This window comes from Patella vulgata, chromosome 2 (genome assembly GCF_932274485.2).
Source record: "Patella vulgata chromosome 2, xgPatVulg1.2, whole genome shotgun sequence".
NCBI classification, from domain to species: Eukaryota; Metazoa; Mollusca; class Gastropoda; family Patellidae; genus Patella; species Patella vulgata.
In genome coordinates, this window is record NC_065880.2 from 17,080,470 (window position 1) to 17,105,319 (window position 24,850).

General features: G+C 32.2%; 1 protein-coding gene across 1 annotated transcript in view; it reads left to right on the forward strand.

Annotated features, from left to right (window-relative positions):
* Window positions 1–24,850, forward strand: part of LOC126809687 (uncharacterized) — a 34,570-nt gene that overhangs the window by 1,996 nt on the left and 7,724 nt on the right. Inside the window, exons 3-29 of the mRNA XM_056098958.1 lie at window positions 965–1,087; window positions 1,766–1,864; window positions 2,313–2,450; window positions 2,909–3,057; window positions 3,246–3,342; window positions 3,761–3,841; window positions 4,297–4,431; window positions 4,783–4,870; window positions 5,728–5,804; window positions 6,028–6,090; window positions 6,561–6,695; window positions 7,828–7,915; window positions 8,848–8,924; window positions 9,040–9,129; window positions 9,477–9,614; window positions 10,417–10,504; window positions 11,792–11,844; window positions 12,419–12,553; window positions 12,882–12,969; window positions 13,504–13,556; window positions 14,974–15,108; window positions 16,032–16,119; window positions 16,677–16,729; window positions 17,354–17,488; window positions 22,691–22,778; window positions 22,944–22,996; window positions 23,261–23,395. Of these exons, the coding sequence (XP_055954933.1) occupies window positions 965–1,087; window positions 1,766–1,864; window positions 2,313–2,450; window positions 2,909–3,057; window positions 3,246–3,342; window positions 3,761–3,841; window positions 4,297–4,431; window positions 4,783–4,870; window positions 5,728–5,804; window positions 6,028–6,090; window positions 6,561–6,695; window positions 7,828–7,915; window positions 8,848–8,924; window positions 9,040–9,129; window positions 9,477–9,614; window positions 10,417–10,504; window positions 11,792–11,844; window positions 12,419–12,553; window positions 12,882–12,969; window positions 13,504–13,556; window positions 14,974–15,108; window positions 16,032–16,119; window positions 16,677–16,729; window positions 17,354–17,488; window positions 22,691–22,778; window positions 22,944–22,996; window positions 23,261–23,395 (2,682 nt within the window). The remainder of the gene's footprint in view (window positions 1–964; window positions 1,088–1,765; window positions 1,865–2,312; window positions 2,451–2,908; window positions 3,058–3,245; window positions 3,343–3,760; window positions 3,842–4,296; window positions 4,432–4,782; window positions 4,871–5,727; window positions 5,805–6,027; window positions 6,091–6,560; window positions 6,696–7,827; window positions 7,916–8,847; window positions 8,925–9,039; window positions 9,130–9,476; window positions 9,615–10,416; window positions 10,505–11,791; window positions 11,845–12,418; window positions 12,554–12,881; window positions 12,970–13,503; window positions 13,557–14,973; window positions 15,109–16,031; window positions 16,120–16,676; window positions 16,730–17,353; window positions 17,489–22,690; window positions 22,779–22,943; window positions 22,997–23,260; window positions 23,396–24,850) is intronic.

Below are 24,850 nucleotides of genomic sequence, written 5' to 3' on the forward strand. Positions count from 1 at the left end.
CTATGAACATTTGGTTTAAATCTTTTTTACTAAAATTGCACCAACTATTGTATTGGTCCATGGAATCTCCAATTGTGCATTAAAGTTTGATATCATCTCAACCAGAATTTAGAGTGTAAATGTACATTTGCCTTAAACAGTGGTTGCCATGCATTCGGCTACTATTTATTGCCATGGTGTGGCTAGAGCATGCCAGAGCTCTTGTGTGATGACCTTGAGAGCTGCTCTTTTTGTTTTCACATTTCATATTACATTGAAGTCAATTCTAGACATAAGTGTTTACATAATTACAACTTGCAATTTTAGTTGGATGGTAAATTTTAGGTTATAGTAAAATTCTTGATCTCAATAAAGATTGTCAGTCCAATTTTATCTTTGACCAATGACCTCTAATAGATAAAACCAAAAATATCCCACAAATGAAATCTCATTGTGATTGGTCTAAAAAAGAACTAATAAAGTAGAAAAACTCATAAAAAAGAATTATTAATATTTTATCACTAGAAATTGCTGTGACCAGACACTTATCCCTTATACTTCAGCATTAATTCAAAAATTTCACTCTGTTTATTTGTGTTGGCACTCATGTTGATTTTATCCATTTAATCCACTATGTTCATGCACTAATGTTACATTGATAGAAGGAGAATTAAATATGCAAATCAAATAAAAAAATGTAAAGAAATAACCCATTTACTCCACCTGAAGTTTCCAGCTCTAAATTATCTCCAAAAGTGGGGTATAGTGGATGGATAAAAGATACCACTTTACTTTATTTTAATACTCTCCGTTTTCAAGAATGTTTTGTTTTGACACCTCATGTACACTGTTATCTATTGGAAATATTGTTCTCTAATTAGTAACTGATAAAATGCATTACCGGAGCAAAACTTGAAATATTTTGTTGACGTAGACTGAATGGGGGAATATTTTCTCCATTAACATTACTAACAATATATTTTAGAGTCGAATAACTGAGCGTTTACTGTCTTTGTGTAACAATTTAAACACAGAAGAAAAAGAAGAATGTGAACTAATTATACATAGTGCTGGTGATGATACCATGGGTAGTATGGCAGAAGAAATGGTAAGATCTTGTAAACTAACATTATTGACCTCAGTTCTATGTGTCATACAATTTTATTAAATTTATATTTCACCTTTATGGTTGTGATTTTCTACACTACATAAGATCTAATATAACTGTTAAGATCACTGAAGTCAGCTGTGTTATGCTTGAGACTGCAATGAGTTTACAAATAGATCAGGGTAATTGAAAGATCTGCACTTTCATTGGCTGTTGACAATATTCAAGTAAAAACACAAAACAGTTTTAAATCTTTTCAGATGTTAAGCCTGGTAAATATGAACATACAATTTGATATAAAACATCTGAGTCTAATCAGAATGTTTCTCAACTAGCCTTATATATATATCAGTGATATTTGTTTACAATCATAGAATATTCATATTTGACAAACTCTCCTCCAAAATATGATAACCACCATCACAAATTTTAAGTAAGAACAAGTCGTTTTCTTTGAAAAATACCCAAAACAAAATGATTACATCATACAATTATGACTTTATCGCAGTAATTCATGTGTTCTTTTACATTTAGATACATGTGAGAAATAGAAAAATATTATTTTATAAAAAAGAAATAGCCCTTTACATATCATCTGATATTATTTATATTAACCAGTGGCTGATTTTTAATGCTGCTGTATAGAATACTAAACTATTTATATTATAATTAATATAGAGACCTGAAGAATTTTGTGGTATGTTGGGTTTCTGTCAGGCAGAACCCCAGCAGATGAAACCAGTAGTAATACAACAAGTTAGAGAAACCCCTGAAGAGGTATTTATCATCGTTTTAATACAACACAGCACTTTTTAATATAGGGGGAGTATTTGCATTCAGACTTTCATCATTTAAAAAGCTGTGTTTATTACTAGTTGGTAATATTATATATGCCTGTGGTGATCTCAATGATTTTACATTAAAATGTTTCTGTGTTTACCTAATTCGTAATATCTCATAGCTGTAATTGGTGTCCAAAGACTCTGTTTCACAAAGCACATTGAGTTTACCTCTATGTAACTATACATATGGGCCCCCAAGCACTTCAAGGTACATGTACTATTATCTTGGTTAATACTAGGATTGAATCTTGAAAATTATTATTTCGTTTATCAAAGAAATTTTGATTATATTTCATAAATATATTTTTAGAATTCCAATTTGAAATAAATTTATAGCTTGTCTAAAGATATTTAGAGAGACATGTATATTTGATTTGTTTTAGGGAGCAGCAGGATGTGAATTGTGTGAGTTTGTGGTTCAACTTATTGATGGATTCGTTCAACAAAATTCTTCTGAAGCAGCCATTAATGCTACAATTTATAAAGTCTGTAACTCATTACCTGATCCAATTAAATCTACAGTAAGTTATTACATTATACAATAAGTTATTATATTATACAATAAGATATTACAATCTACAATAAGTTATTATATTATACAATAAGTTATTACAATCTACAATAAGTTATTATATAATACAATAATCCATTACAATCTATGTACAGTAAGTTATTATATTATATAATAATCCATTACAATCTATGTACAGTAAGTTATTATATTATACAATAATCCATTGCAATCTACAGTAACTTATTATATTATACAATAAGTTATTACAATCTACAGTATTAGTAATATTTAATACATATTATAAATATATATTATGATATTACTCTGTTTTAATGATTAATTTCCTGAAAATATTATTTTATTTTATATTTGATAACAATTCATTTTATTATATTAAAGTAGTTCATATATACAAATGGTGATTCCATTGGGGTCACTTTTTTCTTACATGTTGAATTTTTTCAGTGTTTGGGCTTTGCTCCTGAATTGGTGAAAGTTTTGTCTGCTGGATTTGACCCAAAAGAAGCCTGTACTAAAATAAAACTCTGTGATGGTTTGTATAATTATCATTATATAGATCACACTATTCAATTAATTTGTGTATTAATTAAAACGTGAATTGAATTTCTGCTTTCACTCACTCCAACTTATTATCTAAGGAGCCAGCCCAAATATATTTAATTCAATTCTGTGCTGAAGACTCTGTGACTACCTCTTTAAAATCAGTAGTACTATTAGATTTTCTGTGTCAAGGGAGACAATTTGATGTGTCAAGGGAGATAATCTGTACATTTCTGTATAGGAATGATAATTTTATTGTAGGATACAGAGAACCTACGATGGATTCTACCTTGTGTGAGTTATGCCAGTCTCTAGTTGAAATGAATGTATTTGGAGATGTAAGTACTGCCTTAAGATTTCTTGTTTTTGCCATTGAGGTGATTGTAGAGAAGCAAAAGTAGACTAGACTATTAGATCTACTATTTGTAAAACTTTTCCAAGAGAGAGGTAAATACAGGAAACACCAGCTGAATTATGTTAATTGCTGGTAAAACTTTAATGAAAGTATAGCTGGAAATTGTTACTGTGCATGTGTCTTGAGATAGATAGGCTTATCCAGGCTCAAGTGGATTGCTAGTCAAGAAATTTGTCTCCAACTCAACCTAACGCATGGAATAAAGGTTCTAGGAGACTTTCATATGGAATTACCAGCGACCAGTTTTTTTTAACCAATTTTATTCACTGAAATATAATTGGGATTACACCTTTAACATACACTAAACAATACTGATTGTGTGTATATTAAATGTTATACAGGTAACAAATGGATTCTGTTTTAAACTAAAGACTTGTCAATCTGTCAATAAATCTGTAAAACAAGGTCAACAACCTACAGATGTAAGTTACATTTTTTCTATTCTCATTTGTTTATTTTGGGTGCTGGGAGGGGGAAGGTTAGTTTGACTTTAACTTTTTCGTGACTTTTTTGGGGTGCTGGGAGGGGGAGGTTAATTTGACTTTAACTATTTCATGACTTTTTTGGGGTAAGAATCATATATTGTGTGTAAAGCTTATGATCGGACGACAATCATTTTATAATTTCTAATGTGTAATATTTGTTATTATATTTTCATATAACACAAGATACCGTATTGCCAATTTTCAAAATTTTAAATTTCATTAATGTCTGTCAAAGGTATCCTTTCTATCTTAGTTACAGTATGCTTTAAGGAATCTCTTGTCTGGTTGAGAGAATCCTATATTCAATACACAAATCATTGCTACTTTCTCTGTAATGTTAATTCCATAGCTATCAATTTCTTAGAATTAATATTTTTATTTATTTTAATTAGAGTCCTGGATGTGAGATTTGTCAGTTTGTGGTACAGATAGTGGATTCATATCTTGATGAAAATAGGACTGCTGCAGCTGTAAATTCAACTCTGTATAAAGTGTGTAATTCTTTACCTGATCCAATCAAATCAACAGTAAGTCAAATATATTTGATCATTGATAACTTGTTCTGTGAAACCAAACATTACATTCTTTATTATATTGATATTATTATTATTCATGTTCCTGTAGAAAGTGACCAGTCACAAACAATTACATAATTATATAAGCCAACTTCCTCTTAATCTTTTAAGACAAAAAGTTAGTCATATAGAGCTTGCCCCATTGAAATAACATATCGTTTCAAGTTTTAACCAAAGTCAATACTTTATTTTGATCCAAATCAAGTGGATTCTGTATTTGCAATTTTCAAAATGCTCTTAAAACAAAAAAAATGAGAGAAGAGTTTTGTGATGATTTGTGATGAATTTTTAAATTTATTTCAGTGCTTAACTTTTGCTCCAAACTTGGTGAAGGTTTTAACTGAAGGATTTGATCCTAGAAGAGCATGTACGGATATCAAATTATGTCAAGGTAGGTCAGTAACATATTCTATAAATATAAAATGTCACCAGAATCAGTTAATACTCTATAAATATTAAAGTAACGATGCACCATTGTCATTTATCCATAAAATATCAAATTTCTCACAGCTTAATCCAAGGTTATATGTACTCAGATTGATTATTTAACGTTTATTTAAGAAAACAAAATCAAAATACCAACACTAAATAATATTTTGACTAGGATTAAATTGGATTTAAAACAGGCCTATCATTAGATTTTCGTGGACAATAAAATATGTACCGGAACATAAACTGTTGGGGATTAAAAATTAATATGCATATTCAACAATCAGTATGATTAAAAGCTTTGTAATATGCATATCTTTGTAAATACTGAATGTAATTGAAACATTATTAGACTGATATTCCTATTAGAGATTCATCTTTCACAATATTGTAGTACGGCCTGTCATTGAGTCAACTGGCGTGGTTTCGAATCCCCAGTTGTACGTGACAAGGAGTAGGGTCGCCTGTCCAACCTCGTGGGTTTTCTCCGGGTCCTCCGGTTTCCTCCCACTGCTAAAGACCCCTACGCGCATGCGAATTATTGAAATAAAATTAAACCATATGTTAGTCCCAAAATGACCTAGTTTGTGTCGAGTGGACGTTAAACCCCATTTCTCTCTCTCTCTCACACAATATTGTAGATTGCAAGGGATTCGAATCCTATTGCTTAAAAGTCGTTAATGAAGTTTATTTTTTCTTGTTTTCTAAAATTAAAATCTGGCAATTTCATTTTGTTTTAAAAAGATTATAAGTACCCAAGACCTTTAGTAAAATGTTAAAGTAATTTAGTGAGACATTGACATTTTTTTTTTCTTATAGCTGGAGCTGTCTTTAAAAGTAAATTTGAAGACTGTGATTTGTGTCGTGACTCTATTAAATTGATAGCTGGCTCACAGGTGAGGGATAAATTTCAACAAAATTTGCTGTCAGCATAAATATTCATGTAATTGAAAGACTTGAGTTTGATGTTATTGTATATTTTTAAAAGTTGATGATGAATCATATTTTACTTTGTTCTAGTTCATGACCAGGTTTTGATTAACCAATGGTTATATCAGCTAGTGAATTGAGCTTTACTTTCAAACTAACTATGTGTATTTCTTCCTTTTTTTCTTAAAGGAATCTGAAAGAGTTTGTGAATCTGCCAACATCTGCCCTAAACAAGAAAAAAAGAATGTTCAGGTAAGTCTATTTTTGGGTCACTTCAAAAAGGCGAAGAGTCAATTAGTGTCCGTATGTATGAAATATATGTTTATCAAATTTAATGATAATGAAATAATAGATAAATAATGTTTAACCAAGAAATGATATTGTCAGGTGTATAATAATAAGCTTTAGAATTCTGTTTATATTTAGTGATATCAAATAAACGTTAACTGCACCAGTTATTAATATATTAATATTATCAGATGTTCTCATTGCATATCTATTCCACAGGCTTAACTTTGTTAAAGAAAAAGTTCATATTGATGATTATGCAATTGTTAACTATAATATCAATCAGATGTTTTCATTACATTTCTATGTCACTGGCTTATAACTTTGCAAAAAAAGAATTAATATTCATGATTTTACAATTGTCACAAATACCCACAAGTACAAAAACACAAAATTCAGTTGCCTTAAATAAGATTGGAAATTTATGTTTTCAGGGAGCAGGATGTGAATTATGTGAATTTGTGGTTCAACTTTTTGATGGATTCGTTCAACAAAATTCTTCTGAAGCAGCCATTAATGCTACCATTTATAAAGTCTGTAACTCATTACCTGATCCAATTAAATCTACAGTAAGTTATTACTTTATACAATAATCTGTTACAATCTACAGTAAGTTATTACATTAATCCATTAAATCTACAGTAAGTTATAATAATTATATAATAATCCATTACAATCTACAATAAGTTACAATATTATATAATAATCCATTACAATCTACAGTAAGTCATTACATTATACAATAATCCATTACAATCTACAGGAAGTTATTACATTAATCCATTACAATCTACAATACAGAATTACACAATGAATCATTACAATCTACAGTAAGTTATTATATTATACAATAATCCATTACAATCTACAGTTAGTCATTACATTATACAATAATCCATTACAATCTACAGGAAGTTATTACATTAATCCATTACAATCTACAATACAGAATTACACAATGAATCATTACAATCTACAGTAAGTTATTATATCATACAATAAGTTGTTACAATCTACAATAGTCCATTACAATCTACTTCATTACAATCTACAGCAAGTTATTAAAATCAAGAAGTTATTACAATCTACAGCAAGTTATTAAAATCCTTAACAGATCATTTCAATCTATGGTAAGAAGTTTTTACAATCTACAGTAAGAAATTGTTACATTCTATGATAAAAAAATTGTTAGAATCTATCCTAAGAAATTGTTACAATCTACTGTAAGTTATTAGAATCTACGATATGTCGTTACAACTTAGAGTAAGAGGTTATTGTAATCTACAATAAGTTATTACAATCTACAATTACAATCTACAAAAGTAATTAAAATCTACATTCGACCATTACAATCTACCGTAAGTTACCAAAATCTTCAGTAAGTTAATGTAATATATATTATTACAATAAGAATTTACATTAAATTATTATAATCTACATTAAAATCTACAAACTACAATAAAGTTATTAAAATCTTATAAATTATTAAATGGACGATCAGTAATGAATTATTTTGCAGTTTAAGATGAGGTACAAACTACAATATAGTTATTAAGATCTTGTATGTTATTAATGAATTATTTTGCAGTTTAAGAGGGATGTGTTCTTACATCCAAATGGTGATTCTTTAATGGTAACTCTTTTATTGATTTAAACTGTCCATCATCATTCTTACATGTTGAACTTTTTCTCTTTTTTCAGTGTTTGGGCTTTGCTCCTGAATTGGTGAAAGTTTTGTCAGCTGGATTTGACCCAAAAGAAGCCTGTACTAAAATAAAACTCTGTGATGGTTTGTACAATTAATTATCCTTATATAGATCACACTATTAATTTAATATGTGTAAATTTAAACTTCAGATTAATTTGGTATCTGGCGTATTGAATCGATGAGAGGTCTAATGCATGCCCTTAAGGTCATAAGGTCTGTCATCAATATCGGTGTCATTTCTTCAATTCCATGTGGCAGTCAGTTTCGTTGCTTGCCTAATCTGTTTACAAGCAAATTATCGACCATAAATAGGTCATTTGTTTGTCCAACAAAACTTATTTTATCTGAAGGTGTCATATTTCAAATGATCAGGAATAATAGAATTATAGTCTCAAGTTGCTTAATTAACCCACAGTTACTTATTATGGATCATCAACCACCAGTAGCGATTTGTCCTCTTGTTAACATTTACATGGTATCCACACATTGGGTGAGGTCAAATGTAGTGTTGAAGTATATAGTTATGACATAATGTAACACTAATGTAACTATTTTCCTAACTTTTGACCTCAAATAAAGTGTTAAGCCAAAAAGGGAGATAATTACAGCTTTATTTTCAATCAATTGTGGATAAAATTGTACAAGGTAGAGTTTCCAAACAACACTAGTGTTATCTGAAACAATTTCAGACATGGCTTCCACTTATCCTGCTTTGATAAGTTCTTGAATTATTTCTAAAGAATTGACCACAACAAATTTTAGATTTTGTGTGTTTTGTATAAATATTGAATAATTATATTAGATGACAAAATTACATCAAGGCTTCTTTTATGTGTACAGCAAATTCCTGTACATGGACAAGGGGAAGGAACGCAGGATAATCCCAGGCACTTTCTAGACCAACACCAGTATTAAACCTCCTGCCCTGATCAGTGAACCATTCACCTTACTAACTAAGCAAGCATGGCTCCCAATTCATCTAGAATAAATATTTATATTTTGTCTTATTTTAGGACAGACTAAAGAAAGTATTAAAGAGATATTATCTTGTGATGGATGTAAAATAACAGCTGGTATATTGTTGGGTGAGGTATGAACTAATTATCATACTGATTATAAAGTTATTAACAGCAATATTTCTAATGATATAAGTACTGTCTTTACCTCCAGATATTGATGCTTCATAAGTTTATGTTTATTGATAGGACAAAGTGAATATTTGTGAAAAGACAGAAGCTTGTAAAAATAAAGAAGATCCAATTCCTGTTCAAACTAAAGATGATATAGATGTTGAGGTAAATATCAGTAACTTTATATACCCACATATGGAATAATATTTTATTCCCACTGATTATTTTTTTAGATATTTATTTTTAAACCTACTGGGATTGTTTGGTTCGTCATAAGCAGGAACTTTATTGCTTCTGTCACTGAAACTTTGTAGACCTTCAGAGTTTTTGATATGTTTTTTCAGATATTTATTTTCAAACCTACTGGGATCGTTTGGCTAGTCATTAGGAAGAATCTTATTGAAATTTATAGCCTCTGTCAATGAAACCTGTCAGAGTATGTGATATATATTTTTTCAAACTCACTGGCTAGTCATAAAGAGTAAACATATGGAAAATTGGAATCTTTTAAGGGAGCAGCAGGATGTGAATTGTGTGAGTTTGTGGTTCAACTTATTGATGGATTCGTTCAACAAAATTCTTCCGAAGCAGCCATTAATGCTACAATTTATAAAGTCTGTAACTCATTACCTGATCCAATTAAATCTACAGTAAGTTATAACATTATACAATAATCTATTACATTATTCTATTACAATCTACATTAAGTTATTACATTAATCCATTACAATCTACAGTAAGTTATTATAAGTTATCTAAACCTACCATTACAATCTACATCAAGATATTAAGTTATTACAATCTACCATTTGATACATGTATCATAATCTACATTAAAAAGATATATCAATCCACATTAAGAAGTTATATCAATCCACATTAAGAAGTTATATCAATCCACATTAAAAAGTTATATCAATCCACAATCTACATTAAGAAGTTACATCAATCCACATTAAGAAGTTATATCAATCCACAATCCACATTAAGAAGTTATATCAATCCACATTAAGAAGTTATATCAATCCACAATCCACATTAAGAAGTTATATCAATCCACATTAAGAAGTTATAACAATCCATGTAAAGAAATTATATCAATCAAAAATAAGACCTGTCGCTTGTCCAACCTTGTAGGTTTTTCTCTGGGTCCTCCTGTTTCTTCCCACTGCTAAAGACCCCTACGCGCTAGCAAATTTTTGAAATAAAAAATTCAACCATGTGTTAGTTCCCAAATGACCTAGTTTGTGTCGAGTAGGAGTTAAACCTTATTTCTAAATCTCTCTCCAAAATAAGACCTAATAAGTTAATACTGACATCAAACTTTGCTGTTTAATATGCAACAACTAGCTCATATACAAATGGTAATTTGTGTTGGGAGCAGGGGGAAGAGAGTCGATTTTTATTTTGCTTTAAAATGTCAGCCGTCCTTGCATGTTGAGTGTTTTTCAGTGTTTAGGCTTTGCTCCTGAATTGGTGAAAGTTTTGTCAGCTGGATTTGATCCAAAAGAAGCCTGTACTAAAATAAAACTGTGTGATGGTTTGTATAATTATCATTATATAGATAATTACCAGTATAGCATGGTTTTGTGGTCTTTTAGTGTATATCGTCAGGGAGTCAAAAGGTCATGTCAGCCATGATATGCTATAAATGAAATTTACTTTTTTGATTTTGCACATCTTTTCATATACATATCGTGTTTCTAAGACGAGATAAGTTTCTGGTGTATAAAATTGCGAATTACTAGCTTTCATTCCTTACCCCTGTACTAGATGTTTAGCCGATATGTGCGGATAGTTACATGCTGTTTAAATGGCTACAAGTATATTTTTTACAGAAATATTTGAGAAATTCTTTAGAAATACATCATTTTACAGACAAATTTTGACAGGACATTTCTATAGAACATTTTGATTCTTAACCTCTATGCAATTTTTGGGTCTACTGGACAACTTCGCAAAATTCAGATACAACCTTTTGACTCACCACAGATAATATACTATATTTGACTTTTGGGGTACTCGATTGAACGTTCCGGAATTGAATTCTCTCAATCACAAAAATAGTGACAATCGAGTGAAAAGGTGGATTTCGAGCTACAACGCATGCGTCGACTGAATAAGTGAATATCTCAACCAACCATGCAGCCGAAACATATTTGTTGTGTTTAATTACGTCACGATTCTACTCACACCACCTCCGTTGTCTGGACTGACAGAACTGTGACGGAACTGAATTCCACGTTACTCGATTGCAATTCTGTCAATTCGGGAAGTTCTGGACTGTTAATTGAGCATCCCCATTATGTTCAGTAGTTTTAAGTGTAGGATATTCAAAGGTTTGCTGATAATTTGAAATTAATGAATTAATGGTATTTCTGTAACTCGAAAGCTTCTTCTTTTAAAGAATAATACCGGTATATTTGTTCATGTATTTCTGGAAGTAAACGCCACTTGAGCACAGACACTGTCGTAGGTGCTATTTATACATAGCTCCAGTTAAAACTTTAGTTTACTTTATTATCTAAGGGATTGTGTTGCCATGGTGATATATGAATTATTGAAATTAAAATATAACACATCTCAGCCCCAAAATGACCTATTTTATGTCAAGAGGAAATTAACCACATATGTATTTACTCTGTATTTGGTAATAAGATTATAGATTTTGTCAAGTGTTTTGTAATAAATGATATATTTTGTAATAATATTATGTATTTTGTAATAATATTATATATTTTGTAATAATATTATATATTTTGTAATAATATTATATATTTTGTAATATATTTTGTAATAATATTATATATTTGTAATAATACTTTAGGACAAACTAAAGAGAAAATTCCTGTTCAGACTAAAGATAATATAGATGTTAAGGTAAATACAAGTACATATAGAAAATAGTAATTTTATACGCCCACATTTTATATGAGAGTATATTGTCTTCCCTCCGGCCCCTTGGTCTCTTTGAGGTTTTTATTTCAAACTTTCTGGGATTTATTTTATTTATTGTGTTACCAAAATCTTCTAAACACTCTATGAGTCAGAATTTCTGTGATTTTTTTCAAATTTACTGGGATATTCAGTTACCTATAGGGATGATTCACAGACACAAATCAATTTATACAGAGTTTTTGCTGCTGAGTTTTTAGATCATATATATTTTTCTATATATATTTTCTGATCTAATGGGATTGTTTGGCTCGTCATAAGCAGGAACCTTATTGCAATTTATTGCTCCTTTGTAAATGCTCTAAAGGTCAGAGTTTTTGATATATTTTTTGTTTTCAAACTCACTGGCTAGTTGTAAAGAGTAACCCTATTGAGAAATTTTCAAAAAAACAGTTAATATGGATGATTTTACAGTCTTCAGTATTACTCTAAAGAAGGACTGAAAAATATAAAATTTTGTTAATTATTTGGAAAAATAATTTGGAATTTTATGTTTCAGGGACCTGGATGTCAATTATGTGAATTTGTGGTTCAACTTATTGATGGATTCGTTGAAAAGAATTCTTCTGAAGCAGCCATTAATGCTACCATTTATAAAGTCTGTAACTCATTACCTGATCCAATCAAATCTACAGTAAGTTATTATATTATACAAAAAGTTATTATATTATACAATAATCTATTACAATCTACAGTAAGTTATTATATTATACAATAATCCATTACAATCTACAGTAAGTTACTATATTATACAATCAGTTATTACAATCTACTGTAAGTTATTAAATTATGCAATAAATTAATGAATTATACTCTAAATCATTACAATACTGACATCAAGCTTTGTGATTCAATATGCAACTGCTATGTATGTCATATATAAAATGATGATTTGTGTTAGAGGCAGAGGGGAAGAGTGTCTACTTTATTTTTGCCTTAAAATGTCGGCCATCATTTTTCAGTGTTTGGGCTTTGCTCCTGAATTGGTGAAAGTTTTGTCAGGTGGATTGGATCCAAAAGAAGCCTGTACTAAAATAAAACTCTGTGATGGTTTGTATAATTATGTTTATATATAGATAGTTACCAGTATAGCATGGTTTTGTAAAATATTTTGTAAATATATGTATGATATATTTGACATTATGTCCAGTAGTTTTAAGTGTAGGATATTCATATCATGTGTGTAAGGTTGAGAGTACTGTATATTCATTTAAAATCCCTCATAGTATTGTTGTTGATTTGAAGTGAGTGAACTCAATGAATTTAACTTGAAAGCTTCTTCACCAATGATATTCAAATTATTGATTTTCACAACTTTCAAAGAATAATATATCCGTTCATGTATTTCTGGAGATAAACATTGTAATGTATTTCTGGAGATAACATTGTAATGTATTTCTGGAGATAAACATTGTAATGTATTTTTAGAGATAAATATTGTAATGTATCTCTGGAGATAAACATTGTAATGTATTTTGTAATAAAATTTTATATATTTGTAAAGAATTATGTATTAATATTATAAAGTGGTATTAATATTATGTATTTTGTAATGATAATATATATTTTATAATAATATTTTAGGACAAACTGAAGAGAAAATTCCTGTACAAACCAAAGATAATATAAATGTAAAGGTAAATACCATTACATATGTAGAAAATAGTAATATTATATGCCCTCATTTCATGTATGTTTCTTCCCTCTGGTCTGTCAGTCTGAGATTTTTATTTCAAACTTTCTGGGATTGTTTGGCTAATTATAAGGTATAAAAATTCTGAGCCATGCATAGGGTGGCCCACGCACCTACAGAAATACAGTCCACCGCTGATAGTTCGAGACTACCACTGAAGCATGCACATTCGCCGTGTCGAGGCCAACTTTCTGACAGTATGATACTATAAATAGCCATGGCACGTGCAATTCTCTACAAATCTATCAACTATTACAGCCGTAAAAAAATTATTGTTGACGATTTTGAATAGCAGTGAAATTAAGCTTCTTGGTTATTACAGCAGATTTAGAAATTACGTTCGTTTCATTTTTTAAATCGCTTTATCATTAACTGTACCGTTAAGAGCGGCATCTTTTGGTTTAGTACAAATAATATCTCAGAAACACTCGGGTAAGACAGGAACATGATACTAGCAGTAGTTTCATTTTACTTTTACAAGCTTCTTAAAACAATTGTTGAGCTAGCTAACATGCTCATTTCTAAATTCAATTTCTTGTTCTAGCTTTCTGTTATGTTTCGTAAAAAAGTAGTCTTGATTATCCCGACCTGTCAATCAGCCCTAGAATGGTCGATAGACTGGTTAAGCGAACCTAATTTCAAAACAAGGGCACGTAACCTATCTTTTACTCAAAAGTGTCTGGATGTTATGGACGACACATGGAACCAGTTTTCAGTCTATTATTTATAGATGATTAATGGTCATAGCTTATTAAGTACAACATGATCGTTTATTTAGTGACTATAATTGTGTGAAACTGATTTGAGGCTTGGCATATATATAAATATTGTGGCGAAATTGTCGAGATATATGGAGATATTTATTTATGGTGGGTCACCCTACCATGCATTGATTTTATTTGGTGTGTTACCAAAATCTTATTAACAATTTACAAGTCAGAGGTTCTGTGATAGGGATAATTCATAAAATAATTTATACAGAGTTATTGCCCCTGTCTCTGAAATCATGCAATCTTTGAAAGGTTGAAGATTTTTTTTTCATAATTCAGAGTTGTACATCAGTTTTAAATCATATATTTTGAGATCTTTGTCTTCAAAACTAATGGGATTGTTTGGCTGTTATAAGCAGGAAACTTATTTAAACTGTTTGCCCCTTTTTAAACGCTTTAAAGTTCAGAGTTTTTGATATTTTTTTCAAACTCACTGGCTAGTTGTAAAGGGCAATCCTATTAAAAACTTTTTCAAAGAAACAGTAAATATTGATAATTTTGCAGCCTTCAGTATTACTTTATAGAATAAACTAAAAAATATGAAATTTTCTTAATTATCTGGAAAATAATATTCAAATTTTATGTTTTCAGGGACCTGGATGTCAATTATGTGAGTTTGTGGTTCAACTTATTGATGGATTTGTTGAAAAGAATTCTTCTGAAGCAGCCATTAATGCAACCATTTATAAAGTTTGTAACTCATTACCTGATCCAATTAAATCTACAGTAAGTTATTACATTATACAATAAGTTATTATATTATACAATAATCTATTACAATCTACAGTAAGTTATTATATTATACAATAAGCTATTATATTATACAATAAGTTATTATATTATACAATGAGTTATTATATAAGTTATTATATTATACAATAAGTTATTACAATCTACAATAAGTTATTTTATTATACAATAAGTTATTACAATCTACAATAAGTTATTATATTATACAATAAACTATTAAATCATTACAATTTAATAGCCCGTTCAGACGCTTATTTTTATACCAGTTCATAATCGCTGGGGTTTTTAAGACAGCATCGTGTTGCGTTCACACGTACTATAAGCCAAACCAGTTTAACTATTCTGACCTCTTCGGACGGAGGTTAAAGTTAACTAGCTTCATATTCATTATTCGGTTCTCACACACTTTCTATAACATTGGCACTGTCTGACCCCAATATTTTCACAGGAATGTAACTTACTGCTACTGTGCTTGCTCAAAGCAAGCTGAAGCCAGGGTTTTTAAGCCAACCTGTTCAGACGGCTAAGATGAACCAGTTTAAAATAAAAAGCCTTCTTGAAGACAAGTCACAAGCTGAGGTCTTTAAACTGGTTTATTTGCCCCACATTTGCCTTCAGACTCGTTAAACTGGTTTAACGATCCCCTGGGTTTTTAAACCAGTTCAACTTAAGCGTCTGAACAGGCTATTAGTTATATCAATCCACATTAAGAACTTATATCAATCCACATTAAGAACTTATATCAATCCACAATAAGATCTAGTAAGTTAATACTGACATCAAGCTTTGCTGTTTAATATGCAACTGTTAGGTCATATATAAATGATGATTTGTGTTAGGGGCAGAGGGGAAGAGTGTCTACTTTTTTTTGCCTTAAAATGTCGGCTATCATTTTTCAGTGTTTGGGCTTTGCTCCTGAATTGGTGAAAGTTTTGTCAGGTGGATTGGATCCAAAAGAAGCCTGTACTAAAATAAAACTCTGTGATGGTTTGTATAATAATCGTTATATATAGATAGTTACCAGTATAGCATGGTTTTGTAAAATATTTTGTAAATATATGTATGATATATTTGACATTATTGACAGTAGTTGTGTAGGATATTCATATCATGTGTGTAAGTGTGAGAGTATATATTAATTTAGAATCTCTCATAGTATTGCTGATGATTTGAATTGAGTGAACTTAATGAATTTAACTCAAAAGCTTATTCACCAATGATATTCACCAAAGTTATTGATTTTCACAATTTTCAAAGAATAATATATCCGTTCATGTATTTCTGGAGATAAACATTGTATTGTATTTCTGGGGATAAACACTGTAATGTGTTTCTGGAGATAAACATTGTAATGTATTTCTGGAGATAAACATTGTAATGTATTTCTAGAGATAAATATTGTAATGTATCTCTGGAGATAAACATTGTAATGTATTTTGTAATAAAATTTATATATTTGTAAAGAATTATGTATTAATATTATAAAGTGGTATTAATATTATGTATTTTGTAATAATATTATATATTTTGTAATAATATTTTAGGACAAACTGAAGAGAAAATTCCTGTTCAAACCAAAGATAATATAGATGTAAAGGTAAATACCATTACATATGTAGAAAATAGTAATATTATATGCCCTCTTTTCATGTATGTTTCTTCCCTCTGGTCTGTCAGTCTGAGATTTTTATTTCAAACTTTCTGGGATTGTTTGGCTAATTATAAGGTATAAAAATTCTGAGCCATGCATTGATTTTATTTGGTGTGTTACCAAAATCTTAATAACACTTTACAAGTCAGAGGTTCTGTGATAGGAATAATTCATAAATTAATTTATACAGAGTTATTGCCCCTGTCTCTGAAATCATGCAATCTTTGAAAGGTTGAAGATTTTTTTTTCATAATTCAGAGTTGTACATCAGTTCTAAATCATATATTTTGAGATCTTGGTCTTCAAAACTAATGGGATTGTTTGGCTCGTTATAAGCAGGGAACTTATTTAAACTGTTTGCCCCTTTTTAAATGCTTTAAAGTTCAGAGTTTTTGATATTTTTTTCAAACTCACTGGCTAGTTGTAAAGGGCAATCCTATTAAAAACTTTTTCAAAGAAACAGTAAATATTGATAATTTTGCAGTCTTCAGTATTACTTTATAGAATAAACTAAAAAATATGAAATTTTGTTAATTATCTGGAAAATAATATTCAGATTTTATGTTTCAGGGACCTGGGTGTCAATTATGTGAGTTTGTGGTTCAACTTATTGATGGATTTGTTGAAAAGAATTCTTCTGAAGCAGCCATTAATGCTACCATTTATAAAGTCTGTAACTCATTACCTGATCCAATTAAATCTACAGTAAGTCATTACATTATAAAATAATCCATTACAATCTACAATAAGTTATTTTATTATATAATAAGTTATTTTATTATATAATAAGTTATTTTATTATATAATAAGTTATTATATTATAAGTAATTATATTATATAATAAGTTATTATATATTATAATAAGTCATTATATATTACAATAAGTTATTACAATCTACAATAAGTTATTATATTATACAATAAGTTATTACAATCTACAATAAACTATTAAATCATAACAATTTATGTTATATCAATCCACATTAAGAACTTATATCAATCCACATTAAGAACTTATATCAATCCACAATAAGATCTAGTAAGTTAATACTGACATCAAGCTTTGCTGTTTAATATGCAACTGTTAGGTCATATATGTTTCATGATTGTACGGACGATGTGGACGGATTGGTAACACTGAGATATAAAATACACTATTTATGGTTCAGCCATCTTTAATCAACGAACTTCCTAAATGGAGATAACTCTATTCTGCTATAAGCCAGGAGGGGTTATCTCCCATTTTACATGTTAATACTAATACATAATAAAGAGTACAAGGAAAGATTGTACATCATATTACATCCCTTTTGTTTTGGAATAAAAATAATTTTAAGCATTAGTAAATACTTCATTGATTACGCATATAGTTCAAAGCTTAATTTTTAACTTTTGCATGTAATAAATTTGATAATGAAAATTGAAACTTGAATAAAATTATATGAAATACTCTAAAATACTACTTGTTATTTTGTTATCACATTTTAGTGATCACATTTTATAACACAGTTTTTGGCACATGTTAAATGTCTAATTTCTTTGGTTTGGTTATAGTGCGACTAGATTTCTTTCTGGATGGTATGCTGCTATTGGCTTCTGGTTTTTGGTTGTTGAGTTGTATGGAGTGTTCTGGACCATTTTCAGAGGATCTCTGTTTTATGTGTCGTCTGTTTCTCCGATACGTTTGGTCATCTGATGTTCTGACGAGGTAAGATCTGTGTGGCAAAACACTGGAAATTATGCCAGGTGTCCAAGATTTGTTGTTGTCGCTTTTCTGGACGTACACCTTGTCGTTATGTTGAAGGTCTGGAAGCGGCTTAGCTGTTCGGTCATAAAAGCGTTTCTGTTGGGTTTGTCTGTTTTCTCGTGTGGCACATACATTGGCAGGATCTTGTATTTCAGGTTGGAGTTGTGTTTCTGTTACTGGGAGGATGGAACGTAGACGGCGACCCATTAGTAATTGTGCTGGGGAAGCTAAATTGTCTATTGGAGTCACTCTATATTCCAGAAGACTGATATATGTGTTTCCACCATCTTTCTTCGTTTTGTTTAAAATGTTCTTTGCTGTCTGTACACTTTTCTCAGCCAGACCATTTGATTGTGGGTACTTTGGACTAGACGTGATGTGTTTGAAATCCCAAGTCTTGGCGAAATTGTAAAATTCACTGGAGGAGAATTGCGGACCATTATCACTGATAACTATGTCTGGAATGCCGAAGCGAGCAAAGTTTGCTGATAGTTTACTGATCACTGCTGCTGATGAGAGAGAATGAAGTTTGTCGATCTCGAAGTATCGGCTGTAATAATCAGTGAGTACGATGTAGTTCTTGTTGTTAATGGTGAATAAGTCCGTGCATACTTTCTGCCAAGGTCGTGTTGGTATCTGATGTGGTTTTAGTGGTTCCTTCGTGTTGGAAGACTGTTTCTCGCCACATATTGTACAGTTGGTGACAATCTTCTCAATGTCTCGGTTCATGCCGGGCCAAAATAAGATGTCTCTGGCACGCTGCTGACACTTTTCTATACCAAAGTGACTAGAGTGTATCTTTGTCAACATTTCGGATCGTAGGCTCTTGGGAATTATTATTTTGTGTCCCTTGAATATAAGATTCTCCATGACTGTGAGTTGGTCTCTGTAATTCCAATATTCTTGTACCTCTGATGGGCATTTCTTGCGGTGTTGTGGCCATCCATCTAGAATAGTTGTTTTCAACTTGTTCATTTGTTGATCTGTTGTTATCTCTTTCCGTAGTTTTGACATTTTCTGATCACTAACTGGTAGGTTGGCTATTACGCTGTGGACTAGTAAATCCATTTCTTGAGACATGTTATCTGGTGGTATTGTGATGAAATTACGACTAAGTGTATCTGCTACAGGAATGTCCTTTCCGGGTACAAAGATAACGTTAATGTCGTATTTCTGTAGTTGTAGGAGCATCCGTTGTAAACGTGTTGGTGCTGTCGCTAATGGTTTCTTCATTATGGTTTGGAGAGGTTTATGATCAGATTCAACTGTGATCTGATGTCCGTATACCATTTGATGAAATTTTTTGCAACCAAATAGCACTGCATACAGCTCTTTTTCAATTTGAGCATAATTCTGCTCTGATGTTGTTAATGATTTTGAAGCGTATGCTATTGGTTTCTGCTCCTGCATAAGTATTGCTCCAAGTCCGTGTTTTGATGCGTCAACTTGTAGCGTGATATGTTTTGATGGATTGAAGTACGCCAGCACTGGTTCACTGGTGATTAGTTTCTTGACATGGTTTAAAGCGCTGTCATGTCTCTGATCCCAGTGGAATGCTATCGTCTTCTTCGTTAGTTCCCTTAATGGAGTTGTAATTTCAGAAAGTGAAGGCGAGAATCTGGCTAGGTAGTTGATCATTCCTAATATTGTTTCCAGTTCTTTCTTGTCTGATGGAGCCTTCATTTCGTCGATTGCCTTTACTTTCTCTGGATCTATTTTGATTCCATCAGCTGTAATAAGGTGACCGAAGTAGCTAACTTCTGTGGTCCCTATAACTAATTTGTCTGGATTCAATTTAACATTTTTCTGGCAACTTCTATTAAGAACTGCGAGCAAGTTAGCGTCGTGTTCTTCACGTGTTCTGCCGAATATTAATATATCATCTACGATCGCTATGCATCCGGGAATATCGCCATAGATTTCGTCAATCTTACGTTGAAAAACATCTTGAGCTGAGATGATCCCGAAAGGCATGCGCAGGAATCTGTATCTGCCGTATATTGAATTGAAAGTTGTTAGGTATGAAGAAGATTCCGTTAGCTTGATGTTCCAATAACCAGATCTAGCATCTAATTTGCTGAAAAACTTGGCTCCATTAAGTAAGGCAAAAGCATCATCAATAGTTTTAAGATGGTAATGAGGTCTTTTAATCGCTCTGTTTAGGTCCAGAGGATCCAGGCATATTCTGAGTTTTTTGCTGTGTGGTTTTTCTACCACGACTAACGAATTTACCCAATCTGTAGGTTCTGTAACCTTTTTAATGATGTTATTCTTCTCCATATTATCAAGTTCATTCTTGAGGCGATCCTGTATGGAATGTGGAACTCGTCTCGGAGCATGTACTGCTGGGACGGCATTATCTTCGATTTGAATTGTGACTTCGCCATCAAATTCGCCAATTCCTTTAAATATATTTTTGTATTCATTCAAAACGGATTCACGTGAGAGTGGAATCGTTGCTTCTTCGAGAGAAAATATGAATTTTACCAACTTCATTTTGGTTAAGAGAGGCAAGCCTAGTATGGGAGGACCTGTGGTATTTATGATGTAAAATTTATCAGTGGCTGATTTGGTTTTATAGCTACACTGTAAATCTATGAATCCGTGGACTTTTAATTGTTGTCCTGAGTATCCGGTGAGTCGCTCTTCTGTGTTCTTCAATAGAGGGGGGTTTGGAATTTTCTGGAAATGGTCGAATGGTAGGACATTGACTTGAGATCCTGTATCAATTTTGAAAGTTGTTGTTTGCCCTTGACCTATTTCCAATTTTACAAAAGCTTGGTCTTTTGGTGTCCCTTTGCCCTCTATAGAGTCAATATATAACTCGCTGACATCAGTATCCGAGTAGCTGTCATCATCCTGATCTATTGTGTGTATCTTTCTGTGATCTCTGTAATTGAAAGAACCAGAACGGCAAACAATTGCAAAATGATGCCATTTTCTGCATTTCAAATACTGTGATCCTTTTGCTGGACATCTTTGATGTTTTCCGTGCTGTTGACCACAGAATGAACAGCGTTCATCAGGTTGTCTGGAACTCTGATGTGATCGTTGCCTTTGGCCTTGTCTTCGGTTTCGGTTAACATCACTGTGTTGCGATCTGTCAGTGTGCTTATGTCGGAACTTTGAAATAGCGTCTACTGTTTCTAGAGATTGCTGTGGCTGTGCTTTGGAGCTTGACATTGATTTAAGGTGAGATTGTGTTATTTCATGTGAACGACATACGTCTATAGCCTTTGTCATGTCCAACGTATCTCCAATATCGAGAAGTTTTTCCCTGACTTTCGAGTGCAGGATTCCACAGACAATTCTGTCTCTGACCATTTCTTGGGGCTTATCATAGGCACAGTCTTGAACCAAGAGCTGCAGGTCTGTTGTAAATTGTTCTATTGTTTCCCCTTCATGTTGTATTCTTGTCTGAAATTGATATCGGGCGAATAACGAACTTGACTTTGGGGTCACATACGAGTCAAATTTATCTAGAACTGAATTTAAACTTGCTGCTTCTTGTTCTGTAACTGTGAATGTGTTATAGATATCTCTGCCTTTCTCACCGGCCCAAATTAAAAGGTACGCACACTGCTCAGCCTGTGTTGCTTTCTTTAATGGTCCCATAAACATCAAACGGACGTGTTGCTTGAACTTTTTCCATGCTTCGGGAAGGTTCTTTGAACTCCAGTCTACGTTAGGATGCGGTGTAGAGGACATTGTTTTGCTAGTGTGTGTAAATCAGTTATGGCGCCGAAATTAGTGAGTTTGACAAAAAATGTTCCTGTATCTTAATTCCGCCCCATCTGTCGGAAATTCGTATTTTATAATGAGGAGTGAGGATTTCTTTTTAGTTTTGATCCATTCTGACACCATGTTTCATGATTGTACGGACGATGTGGACGGATTGGTAACACTGAGATATAAAATACACTATTTATGGTTCAGCCATCTTTAATCAACGAACTTCCTAAATGGAGATAACTCTATTCTGCTATAAGCCAGGAGGGGTTATCTCCCATTTTACATGTTAATACTAATACATAATAAAGAGTACAAGGAAAGCTTGTACATCATATTACAATATATAAATGATGATTTGTGTTGGGGAACAGGGGGCAGAGAGTCTACTCTTTTTTTTTTGCTTTAAAATGTCGGCCATCATTTTTCAGTGTTTGGGCTTTGCTCCTGAATTGGTGAAAGTTTTGTCAGGTGGATTGGATCCAAAAGAAGCCTGTACTAAAATAAAACTCTGTGATGGTTTGTACAATTATTATTATATAGTTCATAACCAGAAAAGTATGATTTTGTAAAGTAATAATAATATTATATAAATATTGTATATATTTGGTAATAATATTATACATCTGGTAATAATATTATAAATTTTGTAAAAATATAATATATTTGGTAATGATATTATAGGACAAACTAAAGAGAAAGCTCCTGTTCAAACTAAAGATAATATAGATGTTAAGGTAAATTTTTAATTTCATACTTGCTGGAATTGTTGGCCAATTATAAAGTGGTGCTATATTGATATTCTGAGTTTGCATTGATTTTATTTTTCATTTTACCCAAATCTATTAAACACTATTAAAGAGAAATCATATTAAAAACCTTTTCTATGAAACAGTTATTATTGATAATTCTGCAGTCTTCTGTATTACTTTACAGAATAACTAAGAAATATGAAATTTTGTTCATTATCTAGAAAATAAATTGTAATTTTATGTTTTCAGGGACCTGGATGTCAATTATGTGAGTTTGTGGTTCAACTTATTGACGGATTCGTTCAACAAAATTCTTCTGAAGCAGCCATTAATGCTACAATTTATAAAGTCTGTAACTCATTACCTGATCCAATTAAATCTACAGTAAGTTATTACTTTATACAATAAGTTATTGCAATCTACAGCACATCACTACAATCTACCTACAGACCAGTTTTGAGCTGTTTTGGGTTTTCCAAATGCTAAAGGGTTATGTCATTACAATCTACAGTAAGCTATCAGGATCTAATTAAAGTAATTTATTACAGATTACAGCAACCAATTACAAATAAGTTCTGTATTTATTTTCAATTTACTGTTAGGTTAAACTTATATACTATTCAAAAAAAGTAGGGGATATTTGATTTTGGGGGCATAATACTAAAATATGCAAATGACTACGAAAAAAGTCACTATAGAACCTAACAGAAGAAACATTTCCAGTTACATGTGACGCCCAAACGCACCAATAGCTACCGCATGGAATGCAGGTGATGCTTGGGATCATCATGGGGGTCCAACCCAAGATTTGCACGACTCTGACTTTGAATGTTACAGTCATTGTGGCATTGAATTCCAGGGTGGAAACATCAGTTTAATTGTTTAAGTGACCAGAAATCAAATTTTGATATGCGTCGGCTTACCCAAAATGAAAGGTTACGTGCCCTTGGCATGCTACAGATCGGCACAACACAGGCGGTTGTGGCGCGGACGATGAATGTTTCTCAGTCTGTCATAAGCAGGCTATGGTCCAGATACCGTGATACAAAATCTGTACAGGACAGACCACGCTCAGGTCGACCAAGGGCGACAACTCAAGCCCAGGATCGATTTATCCGTACCTTGGCCTTGAGAAATCGTGTCATCACAGCAAATCAGATCAGCGCTCGTCTTCAAACAGACACTGGTGTGAGAGTGAGTGGCCAGACGATTCGGAATCGACTGCATAGGGGTCACCTTCGCGCCCGACGTCCTTGCGTGATCCCTTGTTTGAGAGATCATCACATTCAGGCAAGACGTCGTTGGTGTAGGGATCGTCAACACTGGGATAATCGACGCTGGAGCAATGTGATGTTTTCAGATGAGTCAAGGTTCACTGTTGATTTTTTGGACAGACGTAGGAGGGTGTGGCGTCGTCGAAACGAGCGCTTCCAAGACGTTAACGTCATCAGACATGATCGATTTGGGGGTGGTTCTGTTATGGTGTGGGGAGGCATCACTGTTGCTGGAAGAACGGCTTTACATGTTGTTGCAGGGCGTGTTACAGGCCAGTACTACCGGGACAACATCTTGGCAGTCCATGTTGTGCCGTTCGCACGACGTCATGGCCGCCGTTTCATCTTCCAGGATGACAACGCAAGATGTCACAGGGCCAGGATCGTTACAGGTTACCTCCAACAACAGAACATCACCACATTACCTTGGCCAGCACTGAGTCCCGACCTCTCCCCCATCGAGCATGTCTGGGACATGCTTTGACAGAGGTTACGTCAACGTCAACAACGTCCTGCCAATGTCCAAGAACTTGCTGCTGCGTTGCAACAGGAATGGGACAATCTG